The following is a 19,254-nucleotide window of genomic DNA, read 5'->3' on the forward strand; positions in this document are numbered from 1 at the left end:
ATTCCAGACCAACATTTTTACAGCAGATAAATATAATTTTGCTGAAGCTTCACTTTTGCTGCAGGAGGTGTCAACTTCAATGACATTTCACTGTGAAAGGAGAAAAGATTTGTCTTGACAAAATCAGTATGGAATTGTTAATTTTGAATTCCCGTTGGTTGTATTTTATCATCAACTAGAATATAAAAATGAAGTATCAATATTAGAATTAAGCTGCTTGGTTTTACTGACTGATAACATTTTAAATGTTGACCCTTTTTTCTGCCCCTTGAAACACTATTTTGCAATATGGCACAAAAACTGTTCTTGAAACATTAGCATTTCACAGAGGTTAAAAGGAAAGAATTGTAAATAGCTCTATCAGTAACTTACTTGCATCATCTCCAACGCAACGCCCAGGGAGGTACAGACAACAAGAACTTTTAGATCCATAAACAAACATAGTTTTTGCATGGTTGCCCTTTAGTAATGAAGACAGATCACCTGACAGCAAATATGTGCTCACTGGACACTGTCAACATGTAACGACGCTGAATGGTAGTTTGAAAAAGAGAAGTGAAGCACTGAAGGAAAAGTCCAAGACACGCATCCCATTTGCAATGGAATCATGCATAACTGCCCATTGAATCTCGAATGAGCTACACTAACCACAGGCTGGAAGGAAAGGCAGACAACCTAATATGCAGACTAAGAGCAAGGAAATTAATGAACACCATGGACACAGAGTTGCTTACACAAATAACTGACTAACCAGATTCAGATGATTTGCAGAAGTAGTTGAGGGTGAGGGAAAGAACACTAGAAATTACACAAAGTCCGATGGATATTTTTGAGAGGCACAGTCTGCAGCACCACAAGAACCAAAAAGTATCTACCATCAACCCCATACAGTGTGGTTCCTGGCATGCTAAAAATAACCAGTCTTTCTGAGTTTGGCAATGTGACTATCACTTAAGAAAGCTATTTATAGAAGAATAATTCAGTCCCAGCTTCCTATAGTTCCCAAACTCTAACTCTGATTACTTTATTATAACAAACATGATTGCATGTCTTACTTTTCCTATTTATTAAATATCTGTTTCTTCTTTTTGCTCAGACCAGTACAGCAATACAGCTGAAACACACAGCAGAGTGATCTCCCTCCCGAGAGAGAGCCCAATCCCAGTATAAGCTAAGGGACAGTCAATGAGTTCAACATAAAGAACCAAACAATGCAGATCAGTGTAACACGCTGCCCTCTCCACACACTGCTCCCTTCACCATTGCCAGACCTTCTGGTTTTGACACGGCAAAGGAAGGAGGGACAAAGGAGAAGGAAAAATGGCAGCTCTGGGGACACCTCCTTGCAGACCAAAGCGTCCAAAGTGGGTGATTTCGGTGAAATTGGTTTGGCAATACATGTTGGGATCAAAATTCCAGATATTTAGAAACACAGATTGATAAGACTCATACAAGTTAGAAGAGTGCTCTGGAGATCTCCAGGTCAACCCTCTGCCCAAAGCAGCACCAGCTAAGATTGCTCAGGGCCTCATCCAGTACAGTGCTGAAGACCTCAAAGGTTGGAGGTTTCTTCTCGGTGTCTCAGTTCTGTTCCAGTGTTTGACCACACTCATGGTGAGGGAAATGTTCCAAATGTTTAAGTGGATTGTTCAGTGTTGCAACTCACACCTGTGGCCTCTTGTTCAACAACTGTGCACCTCTGAGAAGGCGATTCTGTTTCCACCTTTGTGCTTTCCACTGGAAAGACAACAATAACATTCCTCCTTGGCTTTGGCTTTGTTTTATTCAAGAAAAGTTCTTCTGGCCCTCTAATACTGTCTGCTCCAGCTCCCTGACCCTCTCGGTGGCCTTCAGTGGTAGCCAGCCTTTCTGGCTTTAGTTCATACTCCACTTTCATCTGTCACTCTTCTGTGTCCCTGCTACCCCTGTCCATGCCTGGCATCCAGGGCAAGATTCATACGGAATGGACAACCAAGGACTTCTGAAAGGAGTTTGTGGAGCTGGGTAGTCTATTCCCACTACACATAAATGTTGGGAACTCCAGGCACACAGGCCAACTATTTTCTTCACACAGGACGCTGGAATTCACCAGGCAAAAGGCACACAGACAGGCAGACAAAACTACAAAGTGCCAGAACTGTGATATTGACTGTTGGGTGCTTTTTATCACATGCTTTATGCCCTCTCCTGTTGTGCTGACAACCGCTCATTTTCCAGGTGAAAGCAAAGATTTCTATTCCATCATTGTTGTTGTTTTCAGTGCCTGATCTCTATACCCTGGGCTGAGCTGGAGTGAACTGTTAGTGTTTATTCAATCCTGTCAAGATCAAATGCACATATGCTTAGAGAGCAAAGAGATGATGCTGTAATAGATTTGTATCACTGGTATTAAAAATCCAACTTGACAGTGTTGACCTCTTCACTTTCAGGGTGTAAAATAATTTGCAGAAAACATAGGAGAAAAATATCTTTCTCTGATGTAGTCCCAATTTTAGAACAGTCAAGTGCAAACAGATCTTTCTCTCTGTAGACACATCATCCTTAGCGAGACAGAAAATGGCTCAGGTAAAAGCACAGTTATTTGTGTTTCCCCCTCCCCCCACCTACTCAGCCTCCTCAGGTCTCCTAATACTGAATTAAAAAGCTCACAGGGCCCAAGAGTGCTTGCTGTGAAAAACAGTTTGTTACTAAGCCCTGAAAACTAATAGGGTGGAAAAAATAACTGCTAAGAAACTTTAGTAACATCTGCAACTGCATTTTAGGGACCATAGTCTCCTTACACAGGGTAATGTGTTCAATTATGCCTTAGTTATCTAGGCAGAAAAGGTGTATGTGCTGCCAGCTTTCAGGTGCTCACTTTGTCAAGACCAAAGGGTATTATTCTTTAAGAAAGAATAGCTGCTATAGTACTTGCTCTAAGGTGCAACTCAAATCCTGGGTTGCAAAGTGGGCCCTGCTGCCTACACAGCACACTGCATGGTGTGTTTCCCTGCCTTGGTCACCCTTCTCATCTTCCAGCCTGTGTGTCTACATGGGCTTCTGTATCAGTGACAGCAGAGCCCCTTTTCCACCTCACCAGTTTGGGGAGCTGAATCCATTTCTGCTGCTCTCAGGCAGCATCAAGAGTCAGCACAAAGGTTCTTGCTGGCCACTGTGTGGTAGGCATCACTGGGGCCCTTGGCATCCTTCACAGTGGTTCTCCCATCAGGACAAAACACTCCACTGTGATAACATTTGTATCCTGGCAAGGCACAGAAACCAACACCTACTGCAAAACATGACTCAGTCCCACCTGACCTGAACTCTGGATGCCAGGGATCTGCTTGCCAGTGGTGATGAGGTGGCCTCAGTCCCCACAGCCATCCCTGCCCTGTCCTCCTAGGAACAGCCACTGTCACTCCATAGGCATCCCTGAAACAGCTGGTCCTCAGCACAGACCCGAAATGCAGAGCTTGGGCCTGCACGTCCCAGCTAAGAGACATTTGGCTGCAATCTCTCTCTTGGCTGCAAAGGAACATGCAGAGCCTATGATAGCTTTTCCCCAGAGGTTAGAGAGGAATCAGCTAGACAAAAACCTGTCCAAGTTTTCCCTCAATTTTTATGAACTAATCTTTTTATTTTGTTGAGAGAAGTGGGCAAGAAAGTTAATGAAATACTGTTTAACAAATCTATTTTTTGCTTGCTCTCCAATTCAAGTCACAGCTGCATGTATTGCTTCAGCCAGGAAGGGAGAGCAACAATGCACACCCTCCTGTGGCAGCACCGTAAAACTGCAGAGATGCTGTGAAACAGCTTCACAACACGTTACCTGCTGCACTGGTGAAATGGCTCACGTCTAAGCACACAAGATATAGAAGGAAACACGTCAAAATGGAAAGTGGAGAAGCATCACATTACACAGAAAGTCATTTACACCAAAAGACGAGGACCTGCAGTACATGTGAGAAGAGATATTGCTTAAAATAAGGAAGATCACTGTGATGAACTCCCCTTTTTCCTACAGAAATCTACTCTGAAGAGCTATGTATTTTGACATATCTGCCACTTTTTGAGACAGTCACTCTAAAATATGTTCTTTTTACTTCTGAAGCTCTTAACAGGTCCATATGACATCACACTGCCTGCTCTCTCCGCTGAGCGCTGCAAGTCCTTGTAAGACTGGTGAGGATTAAGCGGAACACAGCCACTTTCCACTTCTCCAGAGCACAAATACAAGAGGCTGAGACTTCCCTCCTTTCCCCTCACGTCTGCCTCCCTCATGCCCCCTTACAATAAAGTGTCTCCCCCTGTATCTTTCTCAGTTGAAGCATACAGATCACACTCATTTCAGTTCCACGTTTTATTGTGCATTGTCATTATGTCTGATTAAGCATTCTTGATAGGTTAGAATCAGGCCCTTTCATAGGACTGAAGAAGTGAGTTTGAGAGGAGAAAGGAGATATTAAATCTGTGAATGTTCATCAATGAGAACTGACATTTTCAGGTACCCTACATTTTCAGGAGAGGTTTAATGAACACCCAGAGTGATGACAAGTATTTGCTGAGTGTCTGAATGACAAAAATAGACAAAAATAGCATACCGTGCTGGCTGGTACAGCAAATGGAAAGAAGAGTCTCCTTTCAGATTAATCTGTGCTTCAGTACAGTTATCATTGAAAGCCTGGCTTTAAACTCTGTAATTCACTCATGTAATTGCTGTATTGTTGGATTCGAAACAACTATCACAACAGTTCTGTGATTTTTAACACAGAAGTATGTATTTTTCCTTGAATAAGATCTAAAAATTCAGTACCACTTGCTTGTACTGTCAGAAGTAACGTGGCTATCAGTTTAGACCTCTTTCTGGAATATATCAGTAAGGAAGCACAACTCACACCTTTCAGGGGCAGGGCAAAAGGAAGAAGAGAAGCAGCTCTAACCTAGGAGCTCCCAACACATAAATTATAAATTCAAGCCACTGATAAGGACTTTGCATGATCTCTAAGCTCTGACTCCTCTTTCCCAATGGTACAGGATTCAGAGCTGTTTCTAGCTCCCTCAAATGTCACAGAAGAAGTAGGCTCCAACTTCTGGGGCAGCCACTGGGATTTGGCAGCAGTTTCAAGTCTTTTGGCAGGCAGGTTGCTAATGCAGCCATGTTTTATCTGTTTCATGTTTGGGGACATCTGCTCCAGCACAGCCATTGCTTTGCTTTTCTTGTTCACATTTCCTATACAGCAGCATATACAGAGAGAAGCTCATATTCTCTTCTAATACTTTCCATGGAAGTGATTTACAGGCAGAATTCATTACAAAAATAGCCTTTTCTTTTTTCCCCCATGAGGATAGCATTTCAAATAAACATGATATTAAAGTAAATATACCATGCATTGAAAACTCATCAACATGATGCATACAATCCATGGTCTTTTTTGACTTGCCCCAAAATGAATCTGACAGAAGAGATGCCACAACTAGAGTTAGGAAGGCATTAACTGTTAGTGCAGACATACAAAGGGACTTTTGAATCTTCAGATACAGCAGTGAAACTGATTTGAAATGGACAACTATTTCAGCAAGAGGATGGAAAAGAGCTGTACATAGACCTCTGAAGAATTAGTATTATTTACACAATAACACACAAACCCAACATTGCTCAGAAATGCATCTCTTGGTCAAAACTCTAATGAAGACAATGGCACTGTATTATACCATTAACTGGGAAACTACTGTAGCTACTGATGAGACTTCAAAGTTAGGAAAAAAACCCAAAAGACAACGAGAAAGATGACTTTTACATGTAAAGCTGCTGTAGACAAAACAAGATACTGAAGAAAAACAATGATCCCATGTTCAATGTTAAAACATAAACTACTAAATCTTCTTTTTTGAAGCTTCATGTTTAGCTGCCTGTGTCTGATGTAGAGATTTTGGACTACAGTATTGGTTGCAGTGCTGCAGCCTTCCCTGTAGGAAGGTCTAGCTCCTGCCTCCACTGAAACCTACGTCATCTCTCTCTGGCTTCAGTGCTGCAGGAACAAGCTTTAACCTAGAGCTCAGATTTGCAGTACTGAGGAACCTTTTCACAACCACTTCACAGAGAGAAATTTTCCATATCTAGTGCCTGTCACAGAGCCCAGGCCTTTATCACACAGCAGAGAGAATGAAAACTGAAAGGTCAGATATACTTACTTCCACTAGGGATCAGGTCCCTGTCTGGAATGAAGAGCTTATATCCATAGTGCTTTTCTAGAACATCTGGCAGAATTTCAAGTGCAAACTGCTCCTCTTCATTATTATCACAATCTAATGCATCAGGATCCACTTTGGTGTATGAAAGATATGCATCATATTCCTTGTTGTCTGCAAGAAAACAAATTCCTCTTCAGCCTGCAGTCTGCCAAAGCACTACAAAGAATACAGGAAAGCACTTGGAAATTGGATTATTCCTTGCAATGGTCGAGCACTTCCCAATACAATCAAGACTTTTCACAGGGACATATAATCTGGCTTATACAGGGACATTGTACAGATCCAGGCAAGATATCCTTTTCAGTTTTCTCCTGCATGTTGACCTAGTTAGTAACACTTTCATGTGGTCAGTGTACACATTTTGCAACTGAAAAGATCATGGGGAAAATTTTGATATAAATATTAAGGCTGGCACTGTTAATCCTTTACATGTTGCCAATGGAAACCTTTCAACTCCTAGGCATCAAGAGTGACTACACAAAAGTTGTGAGCTTGGGAAAGTTTTTGAGCCTGGAAAGTTTGGGATTTTTGAGCAAGGAAAACTTCCTTGCACAAGTAATTAGGAGAAAAGATATGACTTAAATATCAATTATGAAAAAATCTGACACATATAAACTGTCTAAAGTACTTTTTTTTTCCAGAAAATGTCATAGTTTTTATAACCAATATCATAATTTTAGAGGTCATTTGATCCAGGACATTTTAAACACTTGGGGCTCACTGTATGAGAGAGAGAAATAACTCCAAGAGGAGACTGGGTGCAGGGGGAGACTTGCCCCTCCATTCTGCCTGCAACTCAGAGGCAAAGCCTAATCAAAGGGTGGATGACAGTGGGGACTCAGACAACTCCACATGAGGACACTGGGGCTCAGGTTTGGCTAGAATGGGCAACACACCTCCTCCTCCTCCTGCACTGCACTGGGGCTTGTCTCCAGCTCTCTGCATCTGAAACACAGAGCTAATAGCTGCTGACTGTGCCAGGAACAGAAGTGGTACTGCTATTGAGCTTGGGATCCATGCTGGGATCAGACTGTCCTAGTAACATTTCTCTGCTATTCCTCTGTGGTAATGGAAAATACTATATTGAAAAAGTCAACCTTCAGCAATTCAGTCTCCAGGGAAGTGCAGAGCTGCCATTATTTACAGAAAATGAAAAATCAAATAGTTAATGTTGTGAGGGCAAAGCTGCATGAATGGAGAATTGCTGAGTACCAATTATGTGTAAAGAATAGTTCACATGAAAGAGAATTAAAACAGCTAAAAATCATCACTACATTATGATAAAAGGAAAAAATAGCTAATTATAATACAATACATTCCTTGATGACCTTGAAATGATAGCTACTTTCCTACAATTCTTAACACAAAGCCAGACCCATGAGGGTCAGAGCTGCATCTGAATAATTATACGTCTGTAAAAGGCAATTTGCCCAGTGTCACCATAGCTGTATGGGAGGATGTCCACCTAGCTCGCTGATATTTCTCTGAAATCAACAGCATATAAAAATAGTAGTTACTGATGGAAAGATGACAGAAGAAAAGACAGCAAAGAAATAAAGGCCATTCAGCTTTGGAGGCATGTCCAAAACCTGCTATCCTATCTGTAATGAAGCCTGCCAAAACCTTTTAAGAGAACCAGACACCAACTGATCTGGGAGGTAAACAGCCCTGCAAACCTTTGTGAGCTCTGCAAAAGCAGCAAAGCAAAGCCCAGAGCACTGACAAACCTGCTGATAGAGAGCACGGCCAGCGTGCAGGTAGCCTCCGAGCTAGCTGCCCCTTCCAGCTGCGTGGGTCCTGCTGTCCTCTCACTAGTCACCTCTACTTACAATACAAGGCAGCAAGAAGTAGGCAGAAGCAGTTCCCTCAGGCTACTGTGAGACTGGTTGCTTGTGTTACATCTCTACAGGACAAGATGTGACAGACATAAGCTGGAACACAAAAAGTTCCACTTAATAACAAAGAAAACCTTCTTTCCTTTGAGGGTGAGGGAGCCCTGGCACAGGTTGCCCAGGGAGAGTGTGGAAGCTCCTTCTCTGGAGGTTTCCAAACCCGCCTGGATGTGTTCCTGTGCCCCCTGATCAAGGGGAACCTGCTTTAGCAGGGGGTTGGGCTGGATGAGCTCTAGAGCTCCCTTCCAACCCCAACCATTCAGTCATTCTATGATCTCTATAGTCTCACCTCCCTCTTCACAAGCTTCACATGGGCAAGACAGAGCAGAAGGACCTGTACATCCTTGCCCACCGCTTTGCGTGCTTTGGATGCTTCACTGTTTTGAGCAATTTTCTAAGTGGTTTCCCCTTAATCCTCAGTATAATTTTCTCTAAAAGCAATGCTGTGCACAACACAGGAAAGCAATGCAACCAGTATTGCTTACACTGGGTATTTTCAGAAACAGGAATAAAGCAAATCTGTTGAGTTCCAAATCTCCTATTGCAAAGAAAGACATGTAGAAATGCAAAATGACCCTGCAATTGCATCTGTGACTGCTCATGGGAGCTCTGTATGTTATCACTATAGCCTATATAATTAGAAAGAAATGTCTCTGTATATGCTTTGACTTCAGTAACGTTCTGCTTCCATCTTTCATTTTGCAGGACCAGAATGAGACACAAAGCTGCAACAGTTCTAAAATCATGCACCGCAAAAATAAAAAGCTGTTTTCAGAGTCATCATGAACACAAAACCCCATGTGTACTCATGGGGGCTGCTTTTAACAATTTGACAAGAATATTGTTTCAGAAATTACAACCTGACTGAACCAAGGAAGTTACATGACAAAAACTGCAGCAGCTTCACATTGAAACATAAAACAAATGAATCAAAGCAATCTGGAGGAAGTTATCACTTTGGGTCACTTTTTGTTGGTGTGAACCAGGGATGTTCTGTTGGTGTTAGAGGTAAATTGCTTCAAAAAACACATAATCTCACCCTTTGCTTTCTCCTAGGTCAGTATGAATATTGTGCACTGTTGTGTAGTATGAAAAAAGCATCATTTTAGGGTTTCTCACTCACGTGTGAAGACCAAGAAAGGGGAAGTCTCCTGATCTATTCCTGCTATTTATCGTTCCACATTCTGAAATCACAGGTGTCATTCTACCATTTTCCCACCACATCCACCCAGTATTAAACAGAAACGTTGATTATTCTCATAGCAGTAATGCTAGCTGCAGAATGTAACACGTCTGTGCAACTGCACACTGTTTTGGTACAACAAGGGAAATGTTCCCTGCCTCTCTTTTCCAATACATTCTTTTTTTTCTAGATACACCATTCCAGGCTGGCTACATGACTCACAAGTGTTGCAGTGGGCTAGGAAAAGTACCTGTACTTGAATACTGTACTTAGATCTTGAGCAGATTCTAGTTATATGCATATTAATGACATATTAATTATGCTAGAAGTGTTAAGAATATAATAATAAGATTTTAAGCACTTGGATGTAGTTTAGCTGGGCTTACTCCAGCTTCTTAGGAGCAGGAATGTTCTATATTCATCAGAATAAAAGTTTCAATTTAAAAATGCATGTCTAGCTTTAGGCACCAAACAGAATATATGCCAGTGAGAGGGAAGGAGAGGGAAGGACACGGGGAAACAGTCCAGTCTATTCCTAAACCTACTCTCCAGGCAAGCTGTACATTTCCAGTTAACTGAGGTAACTAGTTAGCCTCAGTAACAATCTCCTCTCACTAGTTACTGGAGTTGGTAGCTCAAAGGCAATTCAGTGGAAATGTTTAATAAAACCTGTGGTGTATGTGGCACTGGGAGACACGAACATGAGGAGTTCTCCCAAGGAATCACTTCAAGCCTTTACAACAGACTCATGAACAATTCTGGCATGGCCCAGTGACATTTCAGTAAAAGACTTATTGATGTCAGGAGGCTTTGGGAGAAAGTCTTAGGGCTTTACCCTGTTGGGTGCCTAGTTAGTAGTTTGAACTTAAAATGACAGGAGGTGTCTTTTGAGATTCATTCCAATCTAGAAGCTTCATCACTTTGGCTCCATGAAATATTTCCATTGCACATATTGAGTTTCCTGAGCTACTGCTTACCATCAGCTGCTTCATCTCCTCCAAAGTTCTGTCTGTAGAACAGCATTAACTCTATGTTGTAGCACTTATAGATGGTCACAAGCAAAATAAGCAGAAGAAGGATGGCTCCCAGTCCTCCAGCAAGCTCTATTTTGTAGATCAAATCTAAAATTAGCAAGGAAAGACAAAAAGGTTATCATCTTTCTGAGTTTTATTTCTTCCACTGTGTAATTGTGCAGCTTCCAATTATAACCACTACAACATTAAGGATGCCTATTTGTTTTGTTCATTACCTATTACTTAACTTTACCAATTTACTCCATCTACTGCCCATCTGAAATCACCATCCAGAATGCATTTGAGGATATAACCATAATTCTTCTACAAGGGAATTGTGTAGTGATTTTACACAGAGGATTAATCAACTTTTAATGAGCTTGTGGAGTTTGAAACTGTGCTGGCAGAGTCCATCCAGTATCTGTACGTGAGAATAGATACACTAGACATATTGTGTCCCATCTGAGAGGCTCTATTCCCCCTCAAATTACAGAACTTTGGTTTTGTATTTGTGAAGCCAGTGGATGAGCTGGAGTGAGTTGCTAAGCCAGGACTTCAGCTGAATCACAGGAGAATGAATTGAGCATCCACAATACCCATGATAATGTGAGAAGCCAGGAGCACACATTGTGCTGCTAAGAGCCACTTTGTTTGAGTTGTGATGGCTACTAATGGAGTTCTCACATGTTTGTTTAGTACACATTATACTTTAATGGGAACTAGTGCTAGTTAAAGTTTCCTACTGGGATGCTTTTGTTAAGAGACATCATAAGCAGTCTGCCTCAAAGAACTTCATAAATTCATCCAAACACAATGAATCCTTCTTTTACAGCTGGGGAGATAGAGGCATAGAAAAGTGAAGCAACATGTTCAAGGCCCTTCAACAAACCAGTGCCTGAATGGGATAAAAATCCTTGAATATCAGTCCAGTGCTCTGCCTGGTGGAAGACACTAACTTTAATAGTATTGCTCTTTAGCCCGAAATGTCCTCTGAACACAATATTGCTCGTAACACCTCTTGGCATATGACTCGGCTAAAAAAGACAAAGATGACAATTTGACAGTAGCTGCCTCCAACAGCCTATATTAGTTTAGATAAGATGTCATGAAGATATTTGCTGCTGTGATAAATACAATGTGAAGATGTAAAAACTGTAATACAGGCAAGACAAAGTTTTTACAGTCTTTACACTTTTAAAACTTAGGTCAGAAAAAATCACTGGTATGTCATTTGTGTAATTTGCAAGGTAAAAAGCAAATGATTTGTGTATCTTCTGGGGTTATTCTTGCCTTGCCACACCTTCTATTTCAATAATTAACATCAGATGTCAAGCTATTCCCAGTTTACAGTATCTCTGATGTCTGCCTGGTAAGAAGTCATGAACTAATACATGGAAAAAGTATTATAACAGTTATTTAAGCTGAGAACACAAGCAATTCACAGGAATTTTATTATATTGCACGATAAAGTTAGCATATACTCTGAGGATAAATCTGGTCAAATGGAGAACAGAGTTGGTTAAAACCACTTTTCAGGGAAAAACTATTTTTTCATTGTACTGGTTTTTTTTTCCCCTAGGAAAATGAGAAGATGGCAAAGCTGCCAGCTTGGAGGGAGAGAAAATGCTGAGCCTTATCACCTGTAGTCCACACAAGAGCACAGATCTGTGTCCACTTGCCAGGGGAATGGCAGGGTATCAAGTAAAAATATAAAATCTGTATCAAAAGCCAGAATCAAACTGTTTTTGCAGGTCTTGTATTTGTCCTACTGCCCCATTAGCACTCCTAGAGTCCAGATGTGAGGAGTCAAGGCCTTGGGGCTTCTTGTTCCCAATCCAAGGTGGAGGCAATGGAGAAAAATCCAAAATGTTGATTTTTTTTTTTGCCTAGTCCAGCTTTTAGTCTCTGCCTCTGATTAATGTCTTGCTCCCCAAGCAGTCCTCACTGAGGTCAATAGGGAAAGCAGCACATCCAACATTAGGAAAAGAGCAGAATCTGGGCTTTGTGCAATAACAGTGATTGAAATTTAATAAAAAGTAATAGTTCAATAGTTTTTACCATAAAATAATGTGGAAGGACTTAGCCACAATGTATCACAGCGGATTATGGTCTTTAAAACACTAAAATTCTCATAAACACCCAATAAATGAGAGACAAATTTATGTTGGAAGGTTCCTCACCACCTAGTACTATATCAGTCTCAGCCCCCAGTCATGCATTTCTCCCGTGTGTCTTGAATAAAGGCAGCCTCCTTGAGAGCAAACACCATTATTACATTTACTTTTATCTAAATTCACTGTTTCTTTCCACTAAAAGCACAGCTTGATTTTATTCTGCAGTTCCTGACCACTTATTCATGTTCCAAGACAGTTATATTACAGACGATGTAAACTTCAATCACTAAAATACTAGACTATTTTCAAACTCATTTGAAGGCAACTATTTCCACCACTAAGGGACAGGAGGGTGTATGTTGTGTTTCTGTGTGAGCTGAGCACCAAACTTGCTAGGACAGAATGGAGGAAAAAAAAGAAATGCAAACCTGGGATTGTCCAGAACTTGTTTTTGAACTCCTGGAAAGCAAATAACAATCTGATCTGGAAGTCAGTGAAGAAGAATGGGGTAACAGACAGTGGTATCCAGGTCTCACGAGTGTGCCTGATTGTGGCTTTGCCTTGGCACCTTTGAGTGTTTGAAACTGAATTTGTTCTTTTTCAGTCAAAAACCCCGAAAGTCCTAAATGATGATGCATGTTCTGGGTTTATCAGTACACTGGTGGTGTACAGACAGAACTCCTGGATTCTCCAAAAGCATTTGTGAGGACTGTACTGCTAACACTGCAAAAGGTTTCAACACATTTTACCTGAAACACTTGGAGAGTTTCTTTTTCTTCCTTAAAGCAAAGTATGTGCTTAGAAATAATCACCTGATGTCAAAACAAGAACTAATTCTAGAAATTCTTGTATTACAGCTATAACTTGGATTTGGGATCTATTCCTTTCTTTTTTTTTTTCCAAGCTTTCCTAGTTTAGCTGTACTCATGCTAGCTTGTGTACATCTAATGTGCTGCAATCACACATTTGAGCAGAGGGTCAACAGCTACAGCACTGTGACAACATGGAGACAAAATGGAGCTACAAGCACCTCTTGCTGAAGAGGGATATTGCAGCACTCAGCAGGTAAGACTTTGGAGGCATGGAGATTTCTTTGGCTGACAGATCAGTGCTGCTTCTTTGCCTTTCCCAAGTGCTTCAGCATCTGGAAAGCTGCAACACATTACAATAGGAATCCACAATCCTTTCTTTGACACTCACTTTGATGATGGTCAACAGCATTCTACCAGTCCTGTCCTACACCTTGTAAAATACAGTCAGTAAACACAGTAGTATTTCCTGACTCATGACTACTCTACAGCCTAATCCAAGCAGGAGCAAGCTAGGATGAGAAGTAATTATATCAAGTTGAAGAAATAAAAAGTTTTGTCAAGTATTTGTGAGAACAAATAGGACAATGGGAGAGGTAGTCAAAGGACACAGTGGAAATACTGTCATTATTTTAAATGGCACTTTAATAGCTTGAAAATCAACTATTGAGAATGCCCAAGGGGAATATAAGCTTTCTACAGCCACGGTGCAGAGAGAAATGAAATAGTAGCTGAGAAGTGATCCTTTCCACCTCCAAATTCTGTATTCAGCAGCGCTTCTCCCATCATTTCAGCAGAGTTCTGAAATATCTGCATTTTCTTGTTACAAATAAACCTACCTTGTTATTCTAATACATGCAACAGAGCTGAACATTTAATAGTGTCAACATAGATATACTTACTATCAGCTCTATATTTATGACGTTCAGTGAATGGAAAGGTAGAATGCTTTTGGCACTAAAGAGGCCAATTCTTCATCAAAATGGCCAGATCCCTTAATTAAAGTTGTGACATCCTGTCACTTTAGATGTTGAATATACATTCCTGTGTGTTCCACAGCACATCTGTGGGCCTCAGTTTCTCAGAGTGGTGTGCATCTTCTGTATTGTGTTTTATCCTTACCACTTTGCATAAAATACAACTTACTCTATGTGCTTCTTTCTGGAAGGACATAAAACTCTCACGTAGAGAGGGAACTGTCTAAGCAGGGCTTGATTCAATTGATTTTGACAGGGCTGCACACTGTACTTCCACACATATAACCTGTGGGTTGCATTAAAGAATAGCAAAAAAAGAGGGCATTGACCCAAAAGTTTCTTCTTCTTAGTAGGCCTTTTATTGGCCCAATACCATCCTTCCCTCACATTTCGTTTTACACAGATCACAGCCACGAGACACAGCACTTGGCATCCAGCATGCTTTCAGGTGAAAGAGTGACTATGAGTGTTTTCCTGAACTGCAGTGCCTCATCTAGAGCATCCTTGGCTGGTCTTCCTACTCTTCCACACGGCCCTTAGTTCATTTGCCTCGTGGTGATGTCTGCCATAGGCCCACAGATCGATCTACAGCATGCTTAGGTACTAATAGTGTGAACTGGAACAGAGTGACCAGGGAGGTGGTGGAGTCCCCATCCCTGGAGATATTTAAAAGACACATAGATGAGGTGCTGAGGGACATGAGTTTGTGGTGGGTTTGGCAGTGTGAGGTGACTGGTTGGTCTTGATAACCTTAAAGGTCTTTTTCAACCAAAATGATTCTATGATAATAGCACATTTAAAACTTTTCTAAATGGTGACAATGGGAATTGGTCACAACTGTGATGATGGAGAGCACTAACACTGCAATCCACAGCCTACTGAGATGCATGTCCTTTGCCTCACTGGTCTGAAAGCACAGGAAGGACTGGTGTGCCTTTTGAACACACAGCTGCTTCTCCTCTTGGTAAATTAATTTGCTTCCAAGAATAATGGCAGAGATCTGGCCAATTAACTCTTAATTAAGAGTATTAACTCTTTAGTCAGTCTCCTGTGCTGATGGCTCTGTGGTTTCACATCGTATCTGTATCCTGAGTGTGTAACCTTCCTTTGCTTTCCCAACAGTAGCTATCTTAGAGCTTTTGTACTACCTAATATGCCGTATGTTAGTGAGATCACCATCAAATTTAAATGTTAACCTACTTAGGAATACGAGAGGTGATTGAACAAACAACATAACTGTAATGAGATACTGTTACACTCTTTATGATAATGACTTCTACAAACAGCAGAGCACAGAGGCACCTTTTAATTTTGAACATTCAAACCCAAACGGTTTTCTTTCTGCTACAGCTAACTTGTCAGCAGTGGTATTCCCACTGCCAGACACAGTACCAAGCAAACTATGATGAGGTAATTCTCCCTTGATTTGTGTCTCCCACTGCAATGTTTTCATTCCCAATGCAGTTAGAAATCAAAATGCATGGTGACTGCTTTCAATTTAAACAGTAAAGCCAGGAACTGAAGAAATACAAGATCATATGAGCTCAGTGCTATTCCACCTATTCTAAGAAATGCACAATTACTTCTAGTCGAGTCAGTCAACTCTAGGTTGAATTCACAGGGTGTTCAGACCAAAATACTTCCACTGATGATACTGGTGCTTTATGTGTGACTATACCAGGCAAGTGCATCACCTGCAAGACTAATTCGCTGAAGACTAAAGATCAGTTCATAAATTATTTTCACAAATAGTGAACTGAAGCTGTAACACAAATATGCTTCATCTCCAAGTTGGCAGAGAGGAGCCCAGCCTGGCCCAGAGAGGTCAGCAGGACCTTCACTACAGGCTGCCCTGTTGCTGCGGAGGCGGATGAGAGCACAGAAACAGAAGAGAATTACCTTTCTTGCGTAGAAGAACGCTGGCATGTTTCCGCCCGTTTCTGTTTTCCACATGACACGTATAGTTAGCCAGGTCTGCCTCCTCCACTGCATCAAAGATCAATGTCAGTTCAACTTCTTTTTCTCCAAGATGTTCTCTGAGGAGTCTGAAAGGAAGGATATGGTCTTCACTTAACTGAATTATTACAGGTGGAAGATTCTCAAAGGAACCAAGATTTCTCAGCACACAGTACACAGTGTTCCTGGCCTCCTCCACTCCCGAAGTAAGACTCGGAAAGAGATTCCAGTTGCCTGAAAGACGCTTTACAGCAGCATCTTTCATGACAACCAAAAGCCTTTTTTTCCATGTGTAGGAAGAGTGGCTTCAAGTGCAGTGGTTGCATATGGCTTGTTTACCTCACTTCCACCAGAACTAAATGTTAAAAACCATGTTTCTTTTGAAAGAAGTAATAAATACTCTCTAGAGAAGTAAATATGCACTACTAAGCCATTGCTGAGCAAATGGTAAGGCGATATTTTAAAGGCTGGGTATTGCAATACATTTTAATGCAGTCTGGAAAACCAACGAGAGGAGCTGAGCTACTCTGTGGAATTTTCCTCTATTTTTTGGGGCTAGAATCTGACTTTAAAAGAGAATACTGTTAAGAAGAAGAGCTCTCTGGTCCTGTTTGAGGACATTGGAGAGATGCAAAATCCCCACAAAAGGAATAGAAAGTTCTAGCAGAGTTTCAGGCCAGAGATACATTCTTTTAATGTCGCTGTTCTAATGTGAACATTAAAAAGAATGCAAATAAGTGCAAGGGTTTTATAATGCTGATATTAGGTCTAAAAATACAATGCTCTATTCTTTCAAAAAGCTCCTTATCAGTTGCTCAAGAAAAAGTGACTGGTCCTTTGAACAAGAAAGTGTAGCATCAAGTAAAATCTACCAGATTCATTCGATCCCATTGACGTTGCTGCACATTGTGTAAGGGGGTAAACATAAAACGTGCAATGCCCTCGCAGGCACCTGTGAACTCATCATTGCACACAGTGAGTACTTGACTCTTCTCTGAAAATATAGTGTACAACATTAACAGATAAAGGTATAAATAAGGTCAAAGTTCACCAAAAAAGGAATATTTTCTCCAGAGGCTGAAGGGAGGCAATTAGGCACAAACTAACTAACCCAAGTGCTGTTTGTGCTGGATGGAAACCACTTCTGCAGAGCCTCAAATTTTTCAGTAACAGCAAAACTCAAACTTCTCTATTATAAATCAAAGATGGGTTAGGGGTTCCAGTGAGCACATATATTTACTTATGTACATAATTTCACATAGCAAAGATGGAACTACACATTTGAAAAGAAATCAAAGGCGAAGTATGAGGGCATTGCACTAGGCAAGCAAGAATGCAAACCTGACTGCTACGAAGCACAGATTTAGAGTACGGTTTCATACAGCATGTAGCCTCTAAAGGCTTGTGTGATCTGAAAGACCTCAGAAGGTGTACCAGAGCATGCAAAATTCAGCCTCTTTCACCACAGCTGTGTAACTAGCAAAGAAGCAGTAGTTTAGGAACAGGCATGTATGTTGCATTTGGAAACTTGGATTGCATCTTTTTATCCGAGTTCATTCTCACTTTTAATGTGGCCCTGAGTCCAAGTACTGAAAATAATGCAAGTAAGGTTGAATTTGCATAATTTCTGCCCAGAAAAGAAACTTCCCAAGAGAGTCTGATCTGTTTGCAGACTCAAATCAGCCTAAGTCATTGAGGGTCAGATAAATCAATTACCTCTTCCCAATTAATAATCCACATGTACACATAGTAAAATATTATAAACTCAGGAAAGTCTTTCTTCTCTACGGGTAAACAATATGCTAAACAAATTTTGGCCTACAAATCATGCTGCAAGGAAAAAATAAAACCATTAACTGAGAAGATATCTGGGACACTAATCTGGATCACCCTGTGAATGTTCAGATTGTCTTGTGTTTATTATAATCACTGTATTTTATGCAGAAAAAAAGAAGACGGATTACAATTAAGATAAAATAAACTATTACTCTGAATCTATTGAAAAGAAAATAATTGACCCTTAACCTAAATTTAAATAATACATCATCAGCTAAAAAGAGCTTTCATAAAAAAGAATATGCATTTGGACCGAGAAATTTTTCCCACTTATTTTCATGCTAATTGCAATCTTTAGGAAGAGAACCTTTTAGAATGGGATCTATCACAGAAGTGCTGACAGACACTTAAGCATTGTGCTGGTAACAAAGCATAGATAGCTCTTAGGGGTGTTGAACCTTTTATTTCTGCTTTTTTTTTCCTTCTAATTCATCATTGCCACAGAAATACACAGTAAGTCACCTACATGTTTAAAATTTGTGTACAGCCTTTAATTGATTGGATTTGTAGCTGATTCAGAGAACATTAAGCATAGTATTTTTTGGGTTAGAAAATAATGCAGTCTCAACAAGTAAGACCTTAAACCTACAATAGTATTTGCTGCATGCCCAGAAGATGAAGCTCTATCCCTATCTAAGTTGGGGGAAGCTGCCAGCAACATTGCCAACACATGCCAGCTCCCACAAGTTGAGAAAATAATAGCTCTTTTTTCTAGTTTGATGAACAAACTGTATGAGTAATCACATCATTTAATACATAGGTAAATCAATAGTGCTTGACAACTCACACAAGCACAATGGAGGGACAAAAAGAGGAGGGGAGTGAAGCCAAAAAAACCCTAACAACCCAGTGGTTTCTTTTTGTTCAAGCTGAAGCATGGTACTTGATCCGAAACAAAATGTTTTGTCTACTGATTATTTTTCAGTTAAGAAAATGTGAATTAAACCCAAAAGTGTTACTTCAGAATACAAAACTTTTCTTTGAAAAATATGGATATTTCAAATCTTTTGTCATATTTTTCCAATGCATTTATGCACTAAGTTGATTCTGAAGTTAAGATACTTCTCCTTTGCAACCACATTTTCCTAGCATTTTCGGGCTTTGTATGACCATAGGTATAAAGGCCATAAGAAAGCTTCACCTGGGTCTCTTGGCAAGACAGAAACACTAATTTCAAACCTTTATCAAACTGCATGTGAGTTGGGACTTAGCAAAAAGGAAGCTTTTATTTGTTATATAGTTG

The 19,254-nt window shown here is 40.6% G+C and overlaps 1 protein-coding gene across 10 annotated transcripts in view; it reads right to left on the bottom strand.

Annotated features, from left to right (window-relative positions):
* IL1RAPL2 (interleukin 1 receptor accessory protein like 2) overlaps positions 1-19,254 on the bottom strand; it is a 390,373-nt gene that overhangs the window by 13,821 nt on the left and 357,298 nt on the right. For 9 of the 10 annotated variants that reach the window (XR_009819683.1, XM_062006928.1, XM_062006927.1 and 6 more), the window contains 3 exons: positions 16,119-16,264; positions 10,284-10,427; positions 6,172-6,342 (listed from right to left, as the gene is read on the bottom strand). Coding sequence is in view for 9 of the 10 variants with exons in the window: in XM_062006928.1 (XP_061862912.1) it covers positions 6,172-6,342; positions 10,284-10,427; positions 16,119-16,264 (461 nt within the window). In the remaining variant the exon portion in view is untranslated. The remainder of the gene's footprint in view (positions 1-6,171; positions 6,343-10,283; positions 10,428-16,118; positions 16,265-19,254) is intronic. The other variant, XM_062006933.1, reaches the window with a different exon arrangement.

This window comes from Colius striatus, chromosome 13 (genome assembly GCF_028858725.1).
Source record: "Colius striatus isolate bColStr4 chromosome 13, bColStr4.1.hap1, whole genome shotgun sequence".
In the NCBI taxonomy this organism is placed as follows: domain Eukaryota; kingdom Metazoa; phylum Chordata; class Aves; order Coliiformes; family Coliidae; genus Colius; species Colius striatus.